The sequence below is a fragment of the Phalacrocorax carbo genome, chromosome 7 (genome assembly GCF_963921805.1).
Source record: "Phalacrocorax carbo chromosome 7, bPhaCar2.1, whole genome shotgun sequence".
NCBI lineage: Eukaryota > Metazoa > Chordata > Aves > Suliformes > Phalacrocoracidae > Phalacrocorax > Phalacrocorax carbo.
The window spans coordinates 27,525,828-27,543,170 of NC_087519.1; the positions used below are offsets into that span (position 1 = coordinate 27,525,828).

Sequence of the window (17,343 nt, forward strand, 5' to 3'; positions counted from 1 at the left end):
GAAATCAGCTGTATCAAAGTTATATCCATTTGTACATAGTTATTCTTTGTTTTTGTGAAGAGCAAGGACTTCTGTTCTCCCAGGACTTGTCTTACTGCCCAGACTGAGCCATGCAAAGCCAGTAACATAAGCATAGAACAGCTGTAATCAAATAACCTTTTACCTGACCTTCATAAACAATATTCCCCTGCAGCAAAAACCTGTCCTTCAAATTTAACCAAATCACACGTGTTTCAATCATACTAAAATAACAATTACAACTGCAAAGACAAGCACTCAAATGTTAGAAAAAGACAAAATTTAAGACAGTCTTAATGACCTTACTGGCTCATTCATAGCAATGCTGAATGAAATTATCTTAATGAGCAATATTTCTACTTCTAATGTCCAATTTAAGAGAAACAGGAGCTTTGGTTTAAAAAAACCCCAGTTCACAGGGTTGTAAAGCTCCTGGCATAAAGATATCTCCTAGCATGTTCAACTGTTGCTGCGAGTCCTCAGAACTTCTGTAAATCAGACCAAAGTGTTATGTAGTGGAAGCCCAGATAAACACAGCTTAAAATATGTATCAGTATCGTAGCTGTGCCATGTGTTTCCAAGAGTTCTTTTGTCTGTTAAAGGCTAATGCTCTCGCTAGTGAATTTCAGCAAGGTATAGTGTCTTGCCATGTAAATACAAGCCCTGCATTAGTCTCATATTTAAATTTAAAGGTATTTAAATTAAAATTTATTTAAATTTAGGACTGAAATTAAAATGTTAAAGCTTTCTTCTCAATGTTTTTTTGACAGTAACTCTATACGAACACCTCTGACTCTGTTTCTTCTCTGTGCTTACACCTTATTTTCACAAATAACCCCCAGACTAAGCTCCTGACTGCACAGTACCTATGGGGACTCTGCATGTGAACTTACGTACTTAATATAACCTTTATGGAGGCATTATACATAATTTTTTGGAATAGATCCTCAGAATTTCTAGTCCTGTGTGTAACTACTCACATTTGTATGATTTATTTTTAACCTACAATTACATATTACACAATACTTTCAAAAAGCATGTGAAGACTGCACTGAGAACATCTCATGTGGCTGACATTGGAGGAATAAATTTATAATAAAGCCACTTTATTGGATCTTTTATTCTTGAATACCAATAAAAATGTGATACATCAGTGACACTGACAGGTGACACTTGATGGTCCAATGGTTAGAAAACTGAAACCAAAACAAGTTTTTGTTCACCTGCTAACTCTAGCACAAGAATTATGAGGGAATTAATCTACAAAATGCCCGTACTCATAAGCCAAGCACCCAAATAGTGCAGCAGATGGATGTCAGTGGAATTCCCTGTCTCCAACTGACTCCACGGCCGCAATGAACAAAGTTATTTCCACCGTTTAAGTCCTGCACAACCGTTCCTCCACTCACGATGAGGAAAATCAATGCTTCAGTCCCTGCCATAAATGCAGAAATTAGGACCAGCAGCCAGCTGACTACTGCAGCACTGACAGAACAATGCAATGATCTCAAAAAAGCAAAGAAATCAGCAAATCTGAACATCCTCAATGGAGATAAAGACATTTTCTGGACAGTATACCGTGCTAACAAATAAGTAAATCAAGATTTCCCCCTAGCTAATACTACACTTGTACTTTTTTTCCTATTAGCTCTAGACTTGCAGAAAGGATTTATCATGTCACAAATATGACAACAGGTACTTTATACCACCTACATATGTGCACCACTGAGCACTAGCCCCTTTCAACCCTAATCTGATACAACAGGACCTGGCATCTTAGGTACATTTTGATACAGGGAGGAAAATATGCTGACAAGCAGATGGTCTCCATCTAAAAACGGCAATCTAAAGATGACAGTGAAGGTAGGTTGGGCTGATAGACTGTCCTAATTAGTTTGTCAAGAGCCTCACCTACTTCCTCATTCTTCTTTGCTCCCAACACAGTCTGACCATTACCTTCTCACAGACTGACACGGGATTTAGGGGCATGAGAGGACAGCAGGGCAAAGGAAATGTTCTGATGGGAACAGTCCTAGGCAACTGCTTTGTCTCAGGATGACATGGGGGCATGGACATTAGGATTTGGGAGTCCTGGTGTACTGGAAGATGTACTACAGGTGAAATACCAACAGTGATATTGAGAAGGAAGAATTGAGGACTGCTCCCAGCTATACAGAAAATGGTGGTGCTTTACTGAGAAAACAGATGACCACTCAGCCCAGCCACCACTGCTGGTCTCCTGGCTCCCTTTCTTTCATTGCTTACTACAGACTTACAAAAAAGAAAGTAAAGAAATCCAGTGACAGGATGGGCTCAAGGAAGGAGCCTAGTCAGTCTGCACAGAGTGAGGGAGCACAGCCAATGGCACTGCTGAACGAAGGCAAGAAGTAGATTTGCCTGGCTTCTCTTCTTTCTCCAGCAAGAAAAGAAAGGTTGGGAAGGATTATGCAGACCTGCCAAATCTAGCTTGTATTGCCTTTAGACAAAGGACTGTCGCTGGCAAATAGTGTCTGCTACAACAAATGGTTGTTGTTCTGAACCTTTAATTGGTGGACACTAAACAGAGTAAAAAAGTGTACTAATGCTATGCCAATTGCAATTGCAATTTTACAATCTGCTGAAGACTAAGAAAGATTTTGTTTGTTTCATAATGTGTTTTACCCTGAACAGTAATGTAAGCTGCCCTTACTCTAAAAGCCTATATTTCAGTAGGTCTTTTTCGCGACTGACATCCTGCTAGGCCCAGACCAATCTGAAGTACTATGGCTAGCAATACAAACATAGGTCATATAACATATAATATGAAAGAGGTTATGTAACAACTATAAAATTACTATGCTGTGATAAACTGATAAATAAACATCGGTAGAAAACTGCACTAAACTCTAAAATGTTTTCCACTGCTAACAGGGTATGAGTTTATTCCAAATTTCAAAATATTCACTGTGTTGTGGTTTAAGACTAACAATTTCACACTTTTATATTAAAATCCACAAATTCTCTCACAAATCCATTCAAGTGTTAAGGCAGAAGCTAGAACGGAAACTTTCTGTTAGAAGTGTAAAAGTCCTGAAAAGTTTTAGCTAATGCAGAAAGAAAGCCTATGCACTAGTAACTATTTTTTTGAGATGTGTTGCTTTTATGTACATTCCTACTGTGCATAAGGAAAAAGAGTTTTTTTCCTCCTTTGAGAAAAAACTTTGACAGTTTTTGAAAACAGTTTTTTGAGAAATACTTTCTTCCATCAACTGTGGAGCAATCCTCCCTTGGGCAAAATCAATGTTCTTTGGCTCTTGGACAGTGCCTTGGCCATTCTATTTCATACAATGGCATGTCATGGTTTAGCCGGCAGCTCAGCCTCACACAGTTGCTCGCTCACTCCCCCACCGGTGGGATGGGGGAGAGAATCAGAAGGGTAACGCTAGTGGGTTGAGATATGAACAGTTTAACAATTAAAATAATAAAAAACCAACAACAAAAATGCAATGGAAATGAAAACAACGAGAGGCACAAAACCCGGGCGGGGTGGGGGGAGGATGAAGGGGATGAACCACCAAAACAAACCACACACGACACAGCCGCTCACCGCCCGCCAACCCGACGCTGCACCTCCCCAACCCGCAACTGCCCCCATTAATATACTGGTCATGGCGTCACATGGTATGGAACGAACATCCCATTGGCCAGTCGGGGTCAGCTGCCCCGGCCGTGGCCCCGCCCCTCCCAGCCTCCCGCCAACCTGGCAGAGTGCGGGAAGCTGGAAAGGTCCCCGACCACCACAAGCACTACAGTGAAGAGAATTAACCCCTTCTAAGCCAAAACCAGCACACGGGGCTAGACTAAAGACAATATCCAATACTGTTTTCAAATTACACTAGTAAAAATTCACTGCATTTCATTAAATTTGGTTGGGTGATGTTTTAAAAAGCAAACTAATTCAGCCAGAATGGAGCATTAATTGATACAGTCCTTTTGTTAATCATTGTATACCTAGATTTTATTCACTCTTCCCTACCCCACCTGTACACAAAGGCCCTGACTGCATACCTGAGTACAGCAAAAGGAGCATCACATTGCCACAGTTAAACATGTTCAAGGCCATGAACAACATGGAAATCCTGCAGAAGAAAATCCTACAAAAAAAGCAGTGCTCACATCTATAGTTTTCCCGCTTAACTTTTTGAACTACAGCCTTGGCATTCCATTCAGAATTGGTCAGAAAAAGACACTGCTGTCCTACAGAAAATTCATGTTTCAGCATTGTTTTCATGACTAAACAAAATGAAGACTCAGAATATTTAAGGTTTTTTATACATGAAAAATCAAAGAAAATAAGTTCAAAAATCTCATAGCTAAAAAGCATTCAGCATTAGGAACATTTTTATTTTGACAGAAGAGACACAATCTGAATTTTAATACACTTGTTTCAAACAAAATGCTTAGATCTTTTGAAAGAGCGTTTCTTTCTGTAACACTGTTCCAAAATGGCAGTTTTCATGTCAAGTTACTATTTGGTTTAAATTGCCATTTCAAATGAACAAAACATCAATTTGCACACAGAAAACAGAGCAGAATGCTGCAAATGCCAGCCCTGCAGACCCAGCCCAGGAATCTGGAGTTCTTTGTTGTTTGATGGCAGTTCCAAGAGGTGAGCTTCATAACCCAGAATACCACCACCAATTTGAGTGGGATGAGAAAACATTCTACAGTTGTTCTACTGCCTCCTCTTATTAATCTCTCTAATAGCCAGGAAACAGACAAACAAGGGTATCCCTAAAGCCATACAAAGATATATGAGGATCTACACGGATCCAGACCAGGGCTAGCATGGACCCAGGCTAGTTCTTGCAGAGTCAGAACTCGCCAGGTACTCTTATAGTACCAGATGTGAGCTTGCTCCATGCTTTGGTGTGACAGTACAATTATGCACTTAAACTGGCAAATTCACAAACTTTTTAGTACCAGTATTTCAGCATCCGGGGCCTACTCAATCCACAACCCTGACTTCTCAAGATGAGTGACTATAATTACCTTTTCAAACTATTTTATTACTTTTTGATTTTCCATTATTATTCTTTCCTAAAGCTTATGCTGGCACCTTATTCCTCATTCAATAGTTTAAATTGCTGCTTTGCTTGTCAATGCAATTTCTTATACTGAGATGCCTGTTGCATTTTTATTTTAAAACAAAAGTATATTGTAATATATTTCATAATGTTTAAAGCACTTGTATTCTATACCTCATCAAATTCTTCTGTCATTTTCCTTATGATTTCTGCATTTTGCATGTTCCTGAACATTTCAATCCTCACAGTACCTGCAATGTAATGAAGGAACAAAAAAAATTAACAAAACCCATTTTTCGTTACATCATATCATCAATGTTTTTCTGTTGCTAAACTTACAACTCAATAATACATATGAAAGAGTACATAATGCAATAATAACAGGAATGCATCGAACAAGGCTGTCTCTTGAAGAAGTGGGTAAAAAAATATCATCTGTCCTGTAAAGTGCTAACAGACTAGGAGTTAGTAAAATTTTCCGTCTTTACTCTTTACAGCTAAACAAGTGTGATACAGAAGTGATAGCAATGTAGGACTCGTGCCATGTCTGCAGTTGCCAAGTGTTTCTAATTTTGTGTGCAAAATAAGATGAAGACAATCTTTCAGTTCCACAGCCACTACTAGTTCTCCACTTGTTATGTTGTATCGCCTGGATTACAGATAGGCCATGACCTCTATGCGGAGACACAGGTGTGGTTTTCAAACTGCTTAGCACAGGACCAGCATGGCTTATTGACCTCGGCACATCACTGTAGGAATGGAGCCACAGAACCTGCAGACTAGGACTAGCACGATTGCATCATATGGTGCTACTGTCAGCAAGGCTTTGCAAAACCAAAGGCTCCAAAGGGCTCAGTCAAGATGTGAGCCAGCTCAGGACCAAAAGCAGCAATTGCATCTGTGTCATTCCTTCATTTGCATTATGCCATCCCACCTTGTTACCCAAACAGCAAAGTTGATAGGATTAACTTTTCATTGTAAATGGAACAAAGCTACCAAAATTCAAAATATAACACAATAGCAATAAATGAAAATTCTTGTTACTTGATACTAAATTCCATCAGTAGGAACGAATAAACTATTTTACACGTTATTGCATTTGCAACTAGACATTGTCTAAATATCCAGCCATATAGCACAAGTCAACAGAGAACATTTTTTTTTTGCCACTTCACAATCTTCTTTTGTTAATGGAGGAAACGCAGAGAAATTAAGCAAACCGCAGAGCTACAAAATCCACTGCAATGCTGTTAACATTACAAAGAGTGAGTCTCTCTCCTTTTGCAAAAAGTTCGATTGGATTAGTGATCCACTGCATGGCTCCAAAAATTCAAACCATAAAAGAAGCAGCTTAACAGCTAATAGTATTCATCCCTGTGCAAAGGATAAATAAAAATAATTTAAGTATACTACATATTATGTGACTATTTTAATTCTGATATTTCATTTCTTGACAAACAAGTGTTAGAAAGATACTCATTCCAAAATGTGCAAGCACAGTTACAGCACACCAATCCTCTATAGCTTAGTAGGGGTACTGTTTTACAATGCAACTTAAATATGATTACTTGGATTGGTTTTGCTTCTTCATGAAATAATATTTAGTTGTTATCTATTTCATACTGGGTAACACTGTTAACCTCAGTTCTAACAATGGTGATTTAAATTTGAGCATGGTAATATCCATACTATTAATAAACAATTAGTAATGCAATATATTAATATAAAACAAGAAACCCAAGAGAATACTACCATATAATAGTTGAAAACCTGTTTTATCATCTTTGAAATCATCTGCAAATGCATTTATATTTTCTTTCCCCCAACACTGAAAGTTTTGTTTTGAATAAGCAAAGCAGTTTCACAGTATGTCTTAGTGTACTGAACAGTGGACAGCTATTCTTAGAAATCCACCTAACTGCTTTAATACCTTTCTCTCACTGCATGCTGTCATCTGTTGCGCTTCTTGTGGTAATATAACCCTCACTGAATAAGTAATCTATTGACATTTGTTCATTTGTTATTTTATTTTTTATAGCCCTGATTCTAATTTTATTCTTATCTATTTATGACTTCTGTTAATAACTTTAAATAGATAACCCTATTACTTTGTCAGAAAAAGTAAAAATACAGTAACTAAAATGCGTTGTTGTTCACTCCGTTCAAATCTCCCTTCAACTTTGTGCAATTATGTTGTGGCGCTCTATAGCTTTTCTCCCTGAAGATAAAGAATACAATTATACTGTGGTCACTATTTCTTAGTGGCTCACATATTGTTAGGTCTTAAATGACCTCCTGCATGCTACTTCACAGTCAAGTCAAGTATTTTTCAGAGAGAAATTATTTATCTCAAGGAATCTGTTTCAGGAGGTGACTGCTTAATTCAGCCACTTTGCACATGCAGTAAACTGTGCTCAAAGGAAGCTGACGGCTCATACTGGATGCACTCACCCTCTGAGTTACTATCAGACAACAAATTATGCATGCTTGCATGCTGTGCCAGACACATGGAACCTGCCCACTGAATTGGTCAAGGGGAGAGGTTGCAGGACTACAGACCACAGGCAGTTTCCCTTGAATCATGGAAAGGCTTTTTACCTTCCGTGACTAGATCTGAGACAGCATCATCTATCTCCTGGGCACTTCAGGATTTCTACTGACTACTGCACAGAGGCATTACAGATAAGGCTGCTGTAGATTCTACACACATCTTCCAAACAAGGAATAGTCCAGCTCTTTGGGGGCATGGAGCACAGGCATACATGGGGTGAAACAAACTCTTGAAATCTCCTAGGGATGCCCCAGAGTGGACAAGAGCTCAACACTGCCAAGGAAGCATCAGAAAGCATTAAGAGGAGCAAAGATGAACAGCATTTGTCAACTCTGTCACATCTCATTCTTTCCTCAACTTTTAATGACAAAGTCTACCAGAAATCATGTCAAGAAAAAGCATTTCTACTTATCTGGAATTAGGTAATAGCTTTTCCTGCCACCACCTTTTCCCCACCTGACCAAAACACAATCCTGTCTATTTTTCTGGGAAACTGATTTAACACTCTAAATATGCTATGAAGACTCTGCTCACAACACATTTCACGGTGTCATCACAACATTTCAATGCTACAATGGTCAACACTGTTCAAATTCATAGTTTTTTGATTAGTGCAGGGCTGAACTCTTCCATTTTAAAGTGAATCCTTAAAATATAGTAGTTTTTCTATAAAATACAACTGAAGGTGTGGAGTGCATTCCTCCGCTCTCTGCCTTACTCACACTGCTACTAGTCTTCTATCCTTTTCTAAACTGAGTTTTACCTCTATCATGAAGCTCTCACTCTGCATTTAATGAAGATGATTTAAATTGCCTTAGCCCATTAACAAACTGAGAAGCCTATTCCACTTCAGTACTAAGTTCTCAGTTCAAACTTATTCACACATACTGTGTTTTAAAAAGTCTTCTCACTGACATGTAAGTATATTTCCTTAATGATAAAATTCCAGTTTAACTTTCAGCTAAAGACATATCAATTTAACTTGTCAGTAATTAATCATGTTACCCAGCCTGGCTTTTAGAAGTGAAAAAACCCATACAGAGGACACAACATTATTGCAGCTAGAGAAGAGAAAGACTAAAAGGACCTATTAAAAAATTGCATTGATAAACTACACCACCACCACCCAACTCTGTACAAAACAAGATACAGCATTTCCAGGAGATATAACACACCACAAACTTAGTGGCTTCAAAACGTATATTTATAGTGAGAAGACTAACTGCTTGTAACAGTGAGCCCTGCAAAAGAAAAGTAACAACCAAAATCTCCAAGAGCTTTGTAAGATGGATAAGCTCTCAAGTTTGAACAACCACCAACCTTTAATACCGGGAGTTCAAGAGGGTCCTCTCTGGATGCAGGTTGTTCCGTGACTACCTTTCCTCCTCTCAAATAGAAGGTACTAACCACTGCTGGAAATCAGGGAACACCATCATACCAGCCACTACACTCCAATGGCCTCTTGCATATGGTGAGCCTGGTATTTCTTCTATAGAAGAGTGAAGCTTATATGACAAAAACAAGCCACTGCAGAAGTGGTACTCCAGCTATAATAGCCCACAGTAATATAAACACTACTAATGAAAACAAATTACTCATTAGTAAAGGACACTCAAAATCTCAACTGCTGACAGTTGGCAATAAATCATATACTTATGTTGTGTATTAACTATACCATATAGTCAGTTTTAATCTCTGGTAGCTTTATTCATGGAAGCTACGCAGCCAATTTTATTCCTTCTCTTTTGCACCACCTGCCCAAAGTGAGTAAGCTACAAGAAAAGCGGTGGGAAAATTGCAGCTTAAGATTAAAGTCAATGGATATAAAGTAAGCCCACAAGCCTCCTGCCAAAGAAGGATTAATCGTGGGACCTTAAATTCATGGTGACTGATTAGGATCTCTCAACCACACAAACGGAAAAAACAACCAGAAAAAAGATTTATAAAGGCATCAAGATGAAGACAGAAGATTTGCACTGGAAAGTATCATATAAAAAAGGCAATGTACCCTCTTGCATTAGCTGAAAGCCTATGGTTGGGATCAGAGCCCTGGGAAGTAATCTTGACTGCTGAAACTGTCAAGAGAGGGCACGTTTAATAAAGAACTTGCTAGGATGGATGATGATTACGGAATGGCTGGATGGGCAGTATTTCCTTCCCTTGATATCATTCAATGTGCATTTCCTATACTTTTCTCCCCACTTACCATTTAGATAATAAGAAATAATCCACTTCTACAATGGCTGTAAGTGCAGTTTTTAATTGTCTCAGAAGAGTTAGAGACAAATCTCCGTATGAAAGATGATGAACAAGGACTGAAGTCAAACCATAAAGAACATATTGTTTCTCATTGCTCAACTTAGGTCATGGTGCCCTTCTGCAACACTTCATTTACTGTTCCCAGAAGAGAGTTGCCTGAATCTAACCATAAATTACTCACACCAGTACAAAAGTTTATCTTCTGTGGCTTGCTCGTGATCACATAGGAACACTGAAGTAGATTTTACCTCACTGGAATCAATAAGCATTAATAATTAATCTGAATGGAAGCAGTACTGGGACAGCTGAAGCACATCCAAATAGACACTGAGACTCCTAGATCCCATCAGGACTCCTAACTCTCTATTGATTTTTGTGCTTGAAAACTGAAACACTTTACTGAAACCAGAAGTCAGGATTCTAGAAAGACATTAGCCTAAATACTTAGTTAAATTTCAGCTTTCATGGCACGTGCAGGAATAGAAGACCATTTTATTGACTTATTCCCCAGTTCTTCCTTCTGTATGGACTCCACATTGCCCAACTTCTGCTGCCAATGAAGAGGTATTCAAAAGCCAATATCTTCCTAAAAGGCACAGCCCTAATTAATCCTCAGAACACCTTTAGATGGTGAACTCTTACTGAATGAATCATCAAGAACCCCAAGCAGGGGGGGAAGTATGGCATCATGCAATTAAAACCTTATCAGAGAATTCCCAGGCAACTGTTAAAAAGAATTCTAATGGTTGGTCTAAGTCTACTCTCCCACAACTAAACCAAATCCAAATATCTGTCAGTTCCCAAAATATGTTTGAATGCGTTCTCTGAAATCACCTGCAATGTTAATGCCTTACCGTTCACCTGATACACAGTATACAACAGAAAAGTGTATGCTCTTGCTGCAGTCCAATTTTTTAATTGACCTGCTTATTAATTTACATACCGGAATATAATTTTGTTACCCTTAATTTTGTTTTACTTATTTTATGCATTGCTCTGATTTTGTCCGATGTGCTTCTGCAATTCTTGAATACTTCTCTTTAATTCTTTGATTTTTCATATATCATTTTGATTTTCAGAACACTGCACAGCACGTGATTCAAATAAGTTGTTCTCTTGCTACAGTTCCTATTCCTCCTTTGTTTTATGGGTTTTTTTTTGCACTTGGGTCTTGAATATAATTTTTTGGAACAGGAAGCTCTTGATTGGGTTTGTGCTTCCCATGCAGGCTTGTGTATATGTTTTTTCAGTACAGTCTTTTCCTCATTTGAAAACCATTACCATTGCTTTGCCCTTCACTTTGCTCTCATAGAACTAGGAATATTATTATTCTAATGATTGAGTTCATTTAAGTCGCCATCCAAAGAATGTTAATTACCTCTAGAGGAGAGTTTTTTCCATTTGTGCTCTCCAATCTTCTCGGTCAAAAAAATCATCACGAACACATTGTAAGAATTCACTGGATAATCCTTAACTTGCTATATTCTACTCATTGATGACACCTTGCTAGTTTAAGTACTTTCATCTCACAATCTACTGGTACATCATACAACTCTATATACTGATTAAAAACCAACAATGAAGTTGGTTTTTTATCTGGCTGCCTTGTTTTGATGGCTCATAGTAGACATCTACAGCAGAAATTACTGGCTCCTCTCCCCTTTGGTCACTGCCTCAACATTTTCAAGAAAGCTATTCTGGATTTCAGAACAAATATAAATGTGTAACACTGACAGGACATGGATTTAGTGGCAAGCTCCTTTTCTTGAGTTTTCAGGACTTGATTTTGCTAAAAATCCTTCCAATAAATTTTTTAGAATTAGAGACCAGAAAAACCATTAGAGAACTGTGTTAGCCCCACTGCAAGTGTTAAGCAAAACGAGAAACATATTAATAGAATAGACTTCCACCAGATAGCAGAGAAAATGACAAATAAAGTAATTTATTAGTTGTCATCACGAACAGATACTTGAGGGTAGAGACATGTTTTCTCTATTGCAATGTGATGCTAAAGCTGAGAAAATCTGCAACAAAATATAGGTTCTGGAATGGAAGCAGCTTGGGTTGTTACAGTCCCTTCATCGTTCTTACGGCCCTTTTGTGCTCTCCCCTCCTAATGCCTGACTGCCACCTACAGTTCCTACTCCATGCTCATATCATGTCCAACAATGTCATGTACATATAACATACACAGTCATTAACTGAGACAGAAAGAGGCACATTCAAAGCGACCACTACTAAAGCACTTTGAATTTTACCTCCTCCATAATACAAGGCCAGAAATCTGTTATTGTTCTGCTTTACACAACAAACATAAGCAAGAAAACACTTTTTTCTTATTGTAATTCGAAAAATGAGCTGAACTGTTTCTGCTGACCTTTCAGAACCAAATTCAGCCTAAGGAAGATGTCTTGCCCAGTATGGAAGCCTCGATATAATCAAAGTTTACTAAAATGGAAACTGACTTAAAACAATAGTAATGTTAGCAGTGCCCATAGCTATAAGGAGCATCAATAAAAGTTGTCAAAAATGTCAGTACCACTGGGAGGACTTATTAATTGTTTTGACTATCATAGGGCTCACTGCATGAAACAATGGAATTTTAGTAGCAAATCCTTGCTATTTTTGATACTCAAATTAAAGGATAATAAGTTCATTTTTAGAGCGAGCAATTCTATATCACACTTGGAAGCTCAAAGTTCTGAATGAAATTAAGAAGTTGATAACTTTGTGTATATAGCTAGCATTTTGTATGATTGGAACTGTTAATCTCTTTTAAAAAGCATAACATTATTTGATTGAGAAGATAACAGTGAAGGTAATGATTCCCTCATTATAGTTATGAGAAGAATTACATTGAAGACTGTCAAGAAATTTTTACAAAGAGGACAACGACTTGTGTCAATGACAATCCAGTTATTTCCCCTTGTTGCCAAAAAAAAAGTAGTTCACATGCTTTTTGTTAGAAGTGATAGAAACATAATGTCTACTCTAAAAAACCCAATCCTATGAAATTCCTAAGCTCCAGTTATGTGTGAGAATTAGCTACTTGCTTAAACTGTCCTGAGTGTCAGAAGAATAAAAAGAGGGGGAAAAATAAAGAATCCAGGAGAGAACCAAAGAACTACATACCATTAAATCTGATAGCTGTGCCAGACCAGAATGTGATGTGCTATGGAACTGGTAAGCCTATTAAAGGGTTGATGTTATTTTTTGTGAAGTAATGACTCACAGACCCCTTAGAGCTCCATAAGGCATCAAAGTAGCAGCTAAAAGTCATACATTTATGCAACACATATACATTTTCAAAACCCTATAATGATCTCCCTCATCTTAGTTCTTAAAGAATTTGATATGCAATAACAAACAAAGTTTTCAGATTAAAATAAATAGGACATTAAACGTAACAAAAATGATCATTTTTCAGAATGGAATGAACCTATCAATAGATCTTTCTCAGCATCAGTGTTGATAGAAATATGCTAAATAGCAGATACAAATGCCTTGAAAGAATGGATGAAAATGGAGCAGACAAAGCTTGCTGGTGACAGAATTATTTTGAACAGCTAGAATTAAAGCTGACAACCAAGACTGCCAAAGGACTTCCGAGTAATAAAATTGGTAAAAAGGCAAATAATGCTCTTCAGAAAAAAAAAAGCATGCTAATTCCACAAACTACTAGTAGAAAAAGAAGTAGGCCTACATAATTTAGTGCATCAAAATATAGTACACTTTATGTGTTCCAGTCTTAAAATTTTGATAAAGGAAACTTCCTTATTCTGAGTTTAAGCCAGATAATACTGTTTTGATATGGCTCTACAGTATTTGCATTTGTAAACTGTAACCTGCTTTTCATCTTGATGTTAATACCACTGAGTAACAGAAGCCAAATAATTAATAATCAAAGTCACTAAACTCGCAATGTAGTATTTGTACTGAATGATTTCACAAAATAGATCTTTTCATGCTTTAACGGCTTGAAGTAGTAATTCTCAAAAGGCACCCACCTTTTTCTCAGATAACTTCAGACTTGAACAACAGTAAATGACATGAACATGAGTAAAAAGCTCTGGAGCCTTTGCTACCCCAAAGGCAGTGCTTTGTTCCTGGTAACGTCTTAATGCTTTTGCACTTGGAAGTATCCACAAACACAGCCGCATCTTAACCTTCACTGCCTCAGTTCACTCTGGCTGAATGAGGAGTCTCTGATCAAAGAGGACACTTATGCTTGAGGAGAGAGGGAAAGCACTTACTCCAGTGTATTCTTGGGTTTACGCTCCTCTGAAACTTTCCACCTGTTTACTTAGTACTGGTTCCAAGATTAATTTCTGTGAGCACTACTCATTGCTGCAGCTTCCTGATCATGTGCTGTAAGGAAACCTTTGTTAAAAAACACATTCTTCATGGATCTGATGAAATAAAAACTAACATACAGATTTTTGTACTCAGTAATCAGCACTAGGTGTTACGAAGAGGGCAAGTACAAGTCACCATTAAATGAATCTTGCACTTGGCAGTAGTTTAGGGTTCCCCTGAACTGCAGGTTGTTAAGTCACACTGTGATTACTGGATTTAATAGCTGCTAGCGGATGTATCATCTCTTAATTAATTTGTACTTTCCCTCTCCATAGAATTGTGCATCAATGAAAGCTGCAGTTTAACTCTATATTCCTTAAGAAGGTACCTCATTCTATTTTTAAAGCTGCTGCCTGATCATTTTATGTGATAAGCCTGGGATGTATTTTTCCCAAATAGTGAATAACAATTCCTATATTTGCCATTCTTTTCCCCATTGCTTGGGTTTTTCTCTCTAATTTTGTATATCCTTTTGGAAGTGGGATGGTCAGAACTACATTCAGCGCTCAAGATGCAGGTGCAATGTAAGTTTGAGACATAGATTTTTTTCTTTGCTTCTAATATACACACACACATAAATTTGTCCTTTATTTCTAATTCTTAACTTTGCCTCTTGGAGCACTGCCAAACGAAGAGGTTATATTTCCAAATTACTCACAATGACAGCAGGCTCCATGAGCAAAATGTTAGTAACTACAGTTTATCATTGCGTATGTGGAGCCAGACTTTGGCTGCATGCTGTCAGAAGTTACTCAGATCCATAGGTAGTTTGGAGGTAGAGCTGAAAGTGTAAGACACAACAATGTAAATATTTGAAAGAAGTCCATTCAGGTATATCTACTCTTACAGAGTGCTTTTATCAAAGACTGTTTCCACATCTGGACTCACCCATCACCTGTGCCATTAACATGCAATGACATAAGCTTCCCTCTGTAACAAGAGAGGTCTAGTTGGGGGGATCTTATCTGTGTGAATAAGTATCTGATGGGAGGGTGCAAAGACAATAGAGCCAGATGCTTCTCAGTGGTGCCCACTGACAGAAGAGCCAAACAATACAAACATGAGTACACCAATAGAGTATAACTGTGTAAGCATTTTTGTAGCCAAGGGCAGAGTCAAAATATTACTGCCATCGCTAACAACAGGCCACAGGTATCGTAGCTGTGCCTGTGTTTGTTGTCCACAGCTCTACTCCCGGGCTGTTAGGCTAGTTATCAATGTTGTCAGAGTACCTGCTGTGTGAACTGAAGCTTGGTACCAGGCGTCTCTTATAACAACACACAGTTCAAGTGCCAGACAGTATAACAGCAAAGGCCTTGAAAATATGCAGTCTGATAAACTGATTTCAGCTGAGACCAACTGCTTTGTACCAGTACTTTGTACTTATAATGTACCAATATACTGTCTTTGTGCTTTCTATGATATTTCACAGCAATTACCCCAGAGCAGTTTCAAAAATACTGAGTACTCCTCGAAGGAAAAACAATGGATCTATGTTCCCCCGCACTGGAAGAGGTTTCATATACTATACATTCTTAATTATGCATTCTTTTGGAGAGCTAAAAGGTTTAATCTAACAATTTTGAGTATAATAAACAGATAATTATTATTTTAAAACAGATGATCTATTCTTGCTCTGTTTCCTATGATTTTTATCAAATGTTTGTCCATGCAAGGACAAACTCACAGCTATTTATTTTCTTTAGAAGTCTAGAATTGTAGAATAATTTCATTTGGCAGGATTCCTGCCTGTCAGGTAGCCCAAACCCTTCCCAAAGCAGGGCCAACTAGATTAGGCTGCACAGGAGAGTTTTGAGTACGTCCCAGGACAGTGATCCCACTGCCTCCCTGAGCCCTATGCCTCCGGTACTTGACCACCTCACAACAAAAATGTCTTCCGTTATGTCAAACCATAATTTCCCACGTTTCAACTTGTAGCTGTTAACTGTCCTATTACTATGGATTTGCATGAAGAGCCTGCTTCACCTTCTCTCTAGTCTCTCATTATTTGAAGAAAGCAGCAAGATCTCCCTTTGGCCTTCTCTTCTTGAGACTGCACAACTCTGTTCCCTCAGGAGAGCAAGGACTCCAGTAAAGGCCTTCTGGAAATCCAGGCAGACTCTTTTAACCACATCACAGTGATCCACATTTCCTGTTTCAAAGAACTGAAAGCTCTCTTTCATAGAAACGATCCTTCATACATACACTTCAGAAGTCCATCCTTCCTCCCACTTTCTAGGAATGTGCTTGTCCCACCTACAGGTTCTCACTGACAAGACAGCTCAACAGCGACCCACAGACATCCCATCAACCTTAAATCCCCTTCATACATGTTTTTGCCAAAGAATATTTTCTTTATCAGAGAAACAAATTTCTTGTTAGTCAATGTCTACATTTCTCCCAATACATAAAACAAAACTCCATAAAACATGGTACCTCCACTTACCAGGAAGTTAGGAGGCAAAAGACAATCACAGGAGGAATATATAGCCAGGGTCCACCCTCTTTCCCTCAGACTTTCTGCTTCCCCTGATGAAGTATTGATCCTTTCCTCAGTCCTCTGTTAGTCTTATTTCTAGCCCTATTTCTCAGTGTTTCTCAGAAGTAGTAAAGAGGGAAGATGAAAGAGAAGTCCTAAAAAAAATTACAAAAAAGAGAAGTAATTATCTAGAGATCTTTGACTGATGTGACAGGCTCTAGACTCCACAAAAAATTGTATCTCATAAGAAAGAAAACAAAGCAACAACAACAATAAAAAAAGACAGAAACAGAATCCTTTACAGCACCCTTCTTCCCTCAAAGCAACAGGCCAGGCCTTTCTGTGGGCTATGCCAAAGATCTGTCAGGACTCAGCAGGCCAAGAAAGCAAGTCCCCCACAGCCACTGAAGGACCACCATGCTCTGCTTCTCATCCACCTGCCTCTTGTCCCTTGAGACCACTGATCTTGCTTTATCGACCTCAAGGAAGTTACAGTTAACTGCATGAGATCTTTTCAAATACGGCTCTGAAGAAGTACACTTGGTCTGGGTCCTCTACAATTTTACTTAAACCATTTCCTGCTCCAATATGTGGAAGGAAAGGATAAGGCATAA

General features: G+C 38.2%; 1 protein-coding gene across 3 annotated transcripts in view; it reads right to left on the reverse strand.

The window, feature by feature from the left end:
• Positions 1-17,343, reverse strand: part of STAG1 (STAG1 cohesin complex component) — a 205,751-nt gene that overhangs the window by 95,369 nt on the left and 93,039 nt on the right. For all 3 annotated transcript variants that reach the window (XM_064457180.1, XM_064457181.1, XM_064457179.1), the window contains one exon: positions 5,259-5,335. In XM_064457180.1, the coding sequence (XP_064313250.1) occupies positions 5,259-5,335 (77 nt within the window). The remainder of the gene's footprint in view (positions 1-5,258; positions 5,336-17,343) is intronic.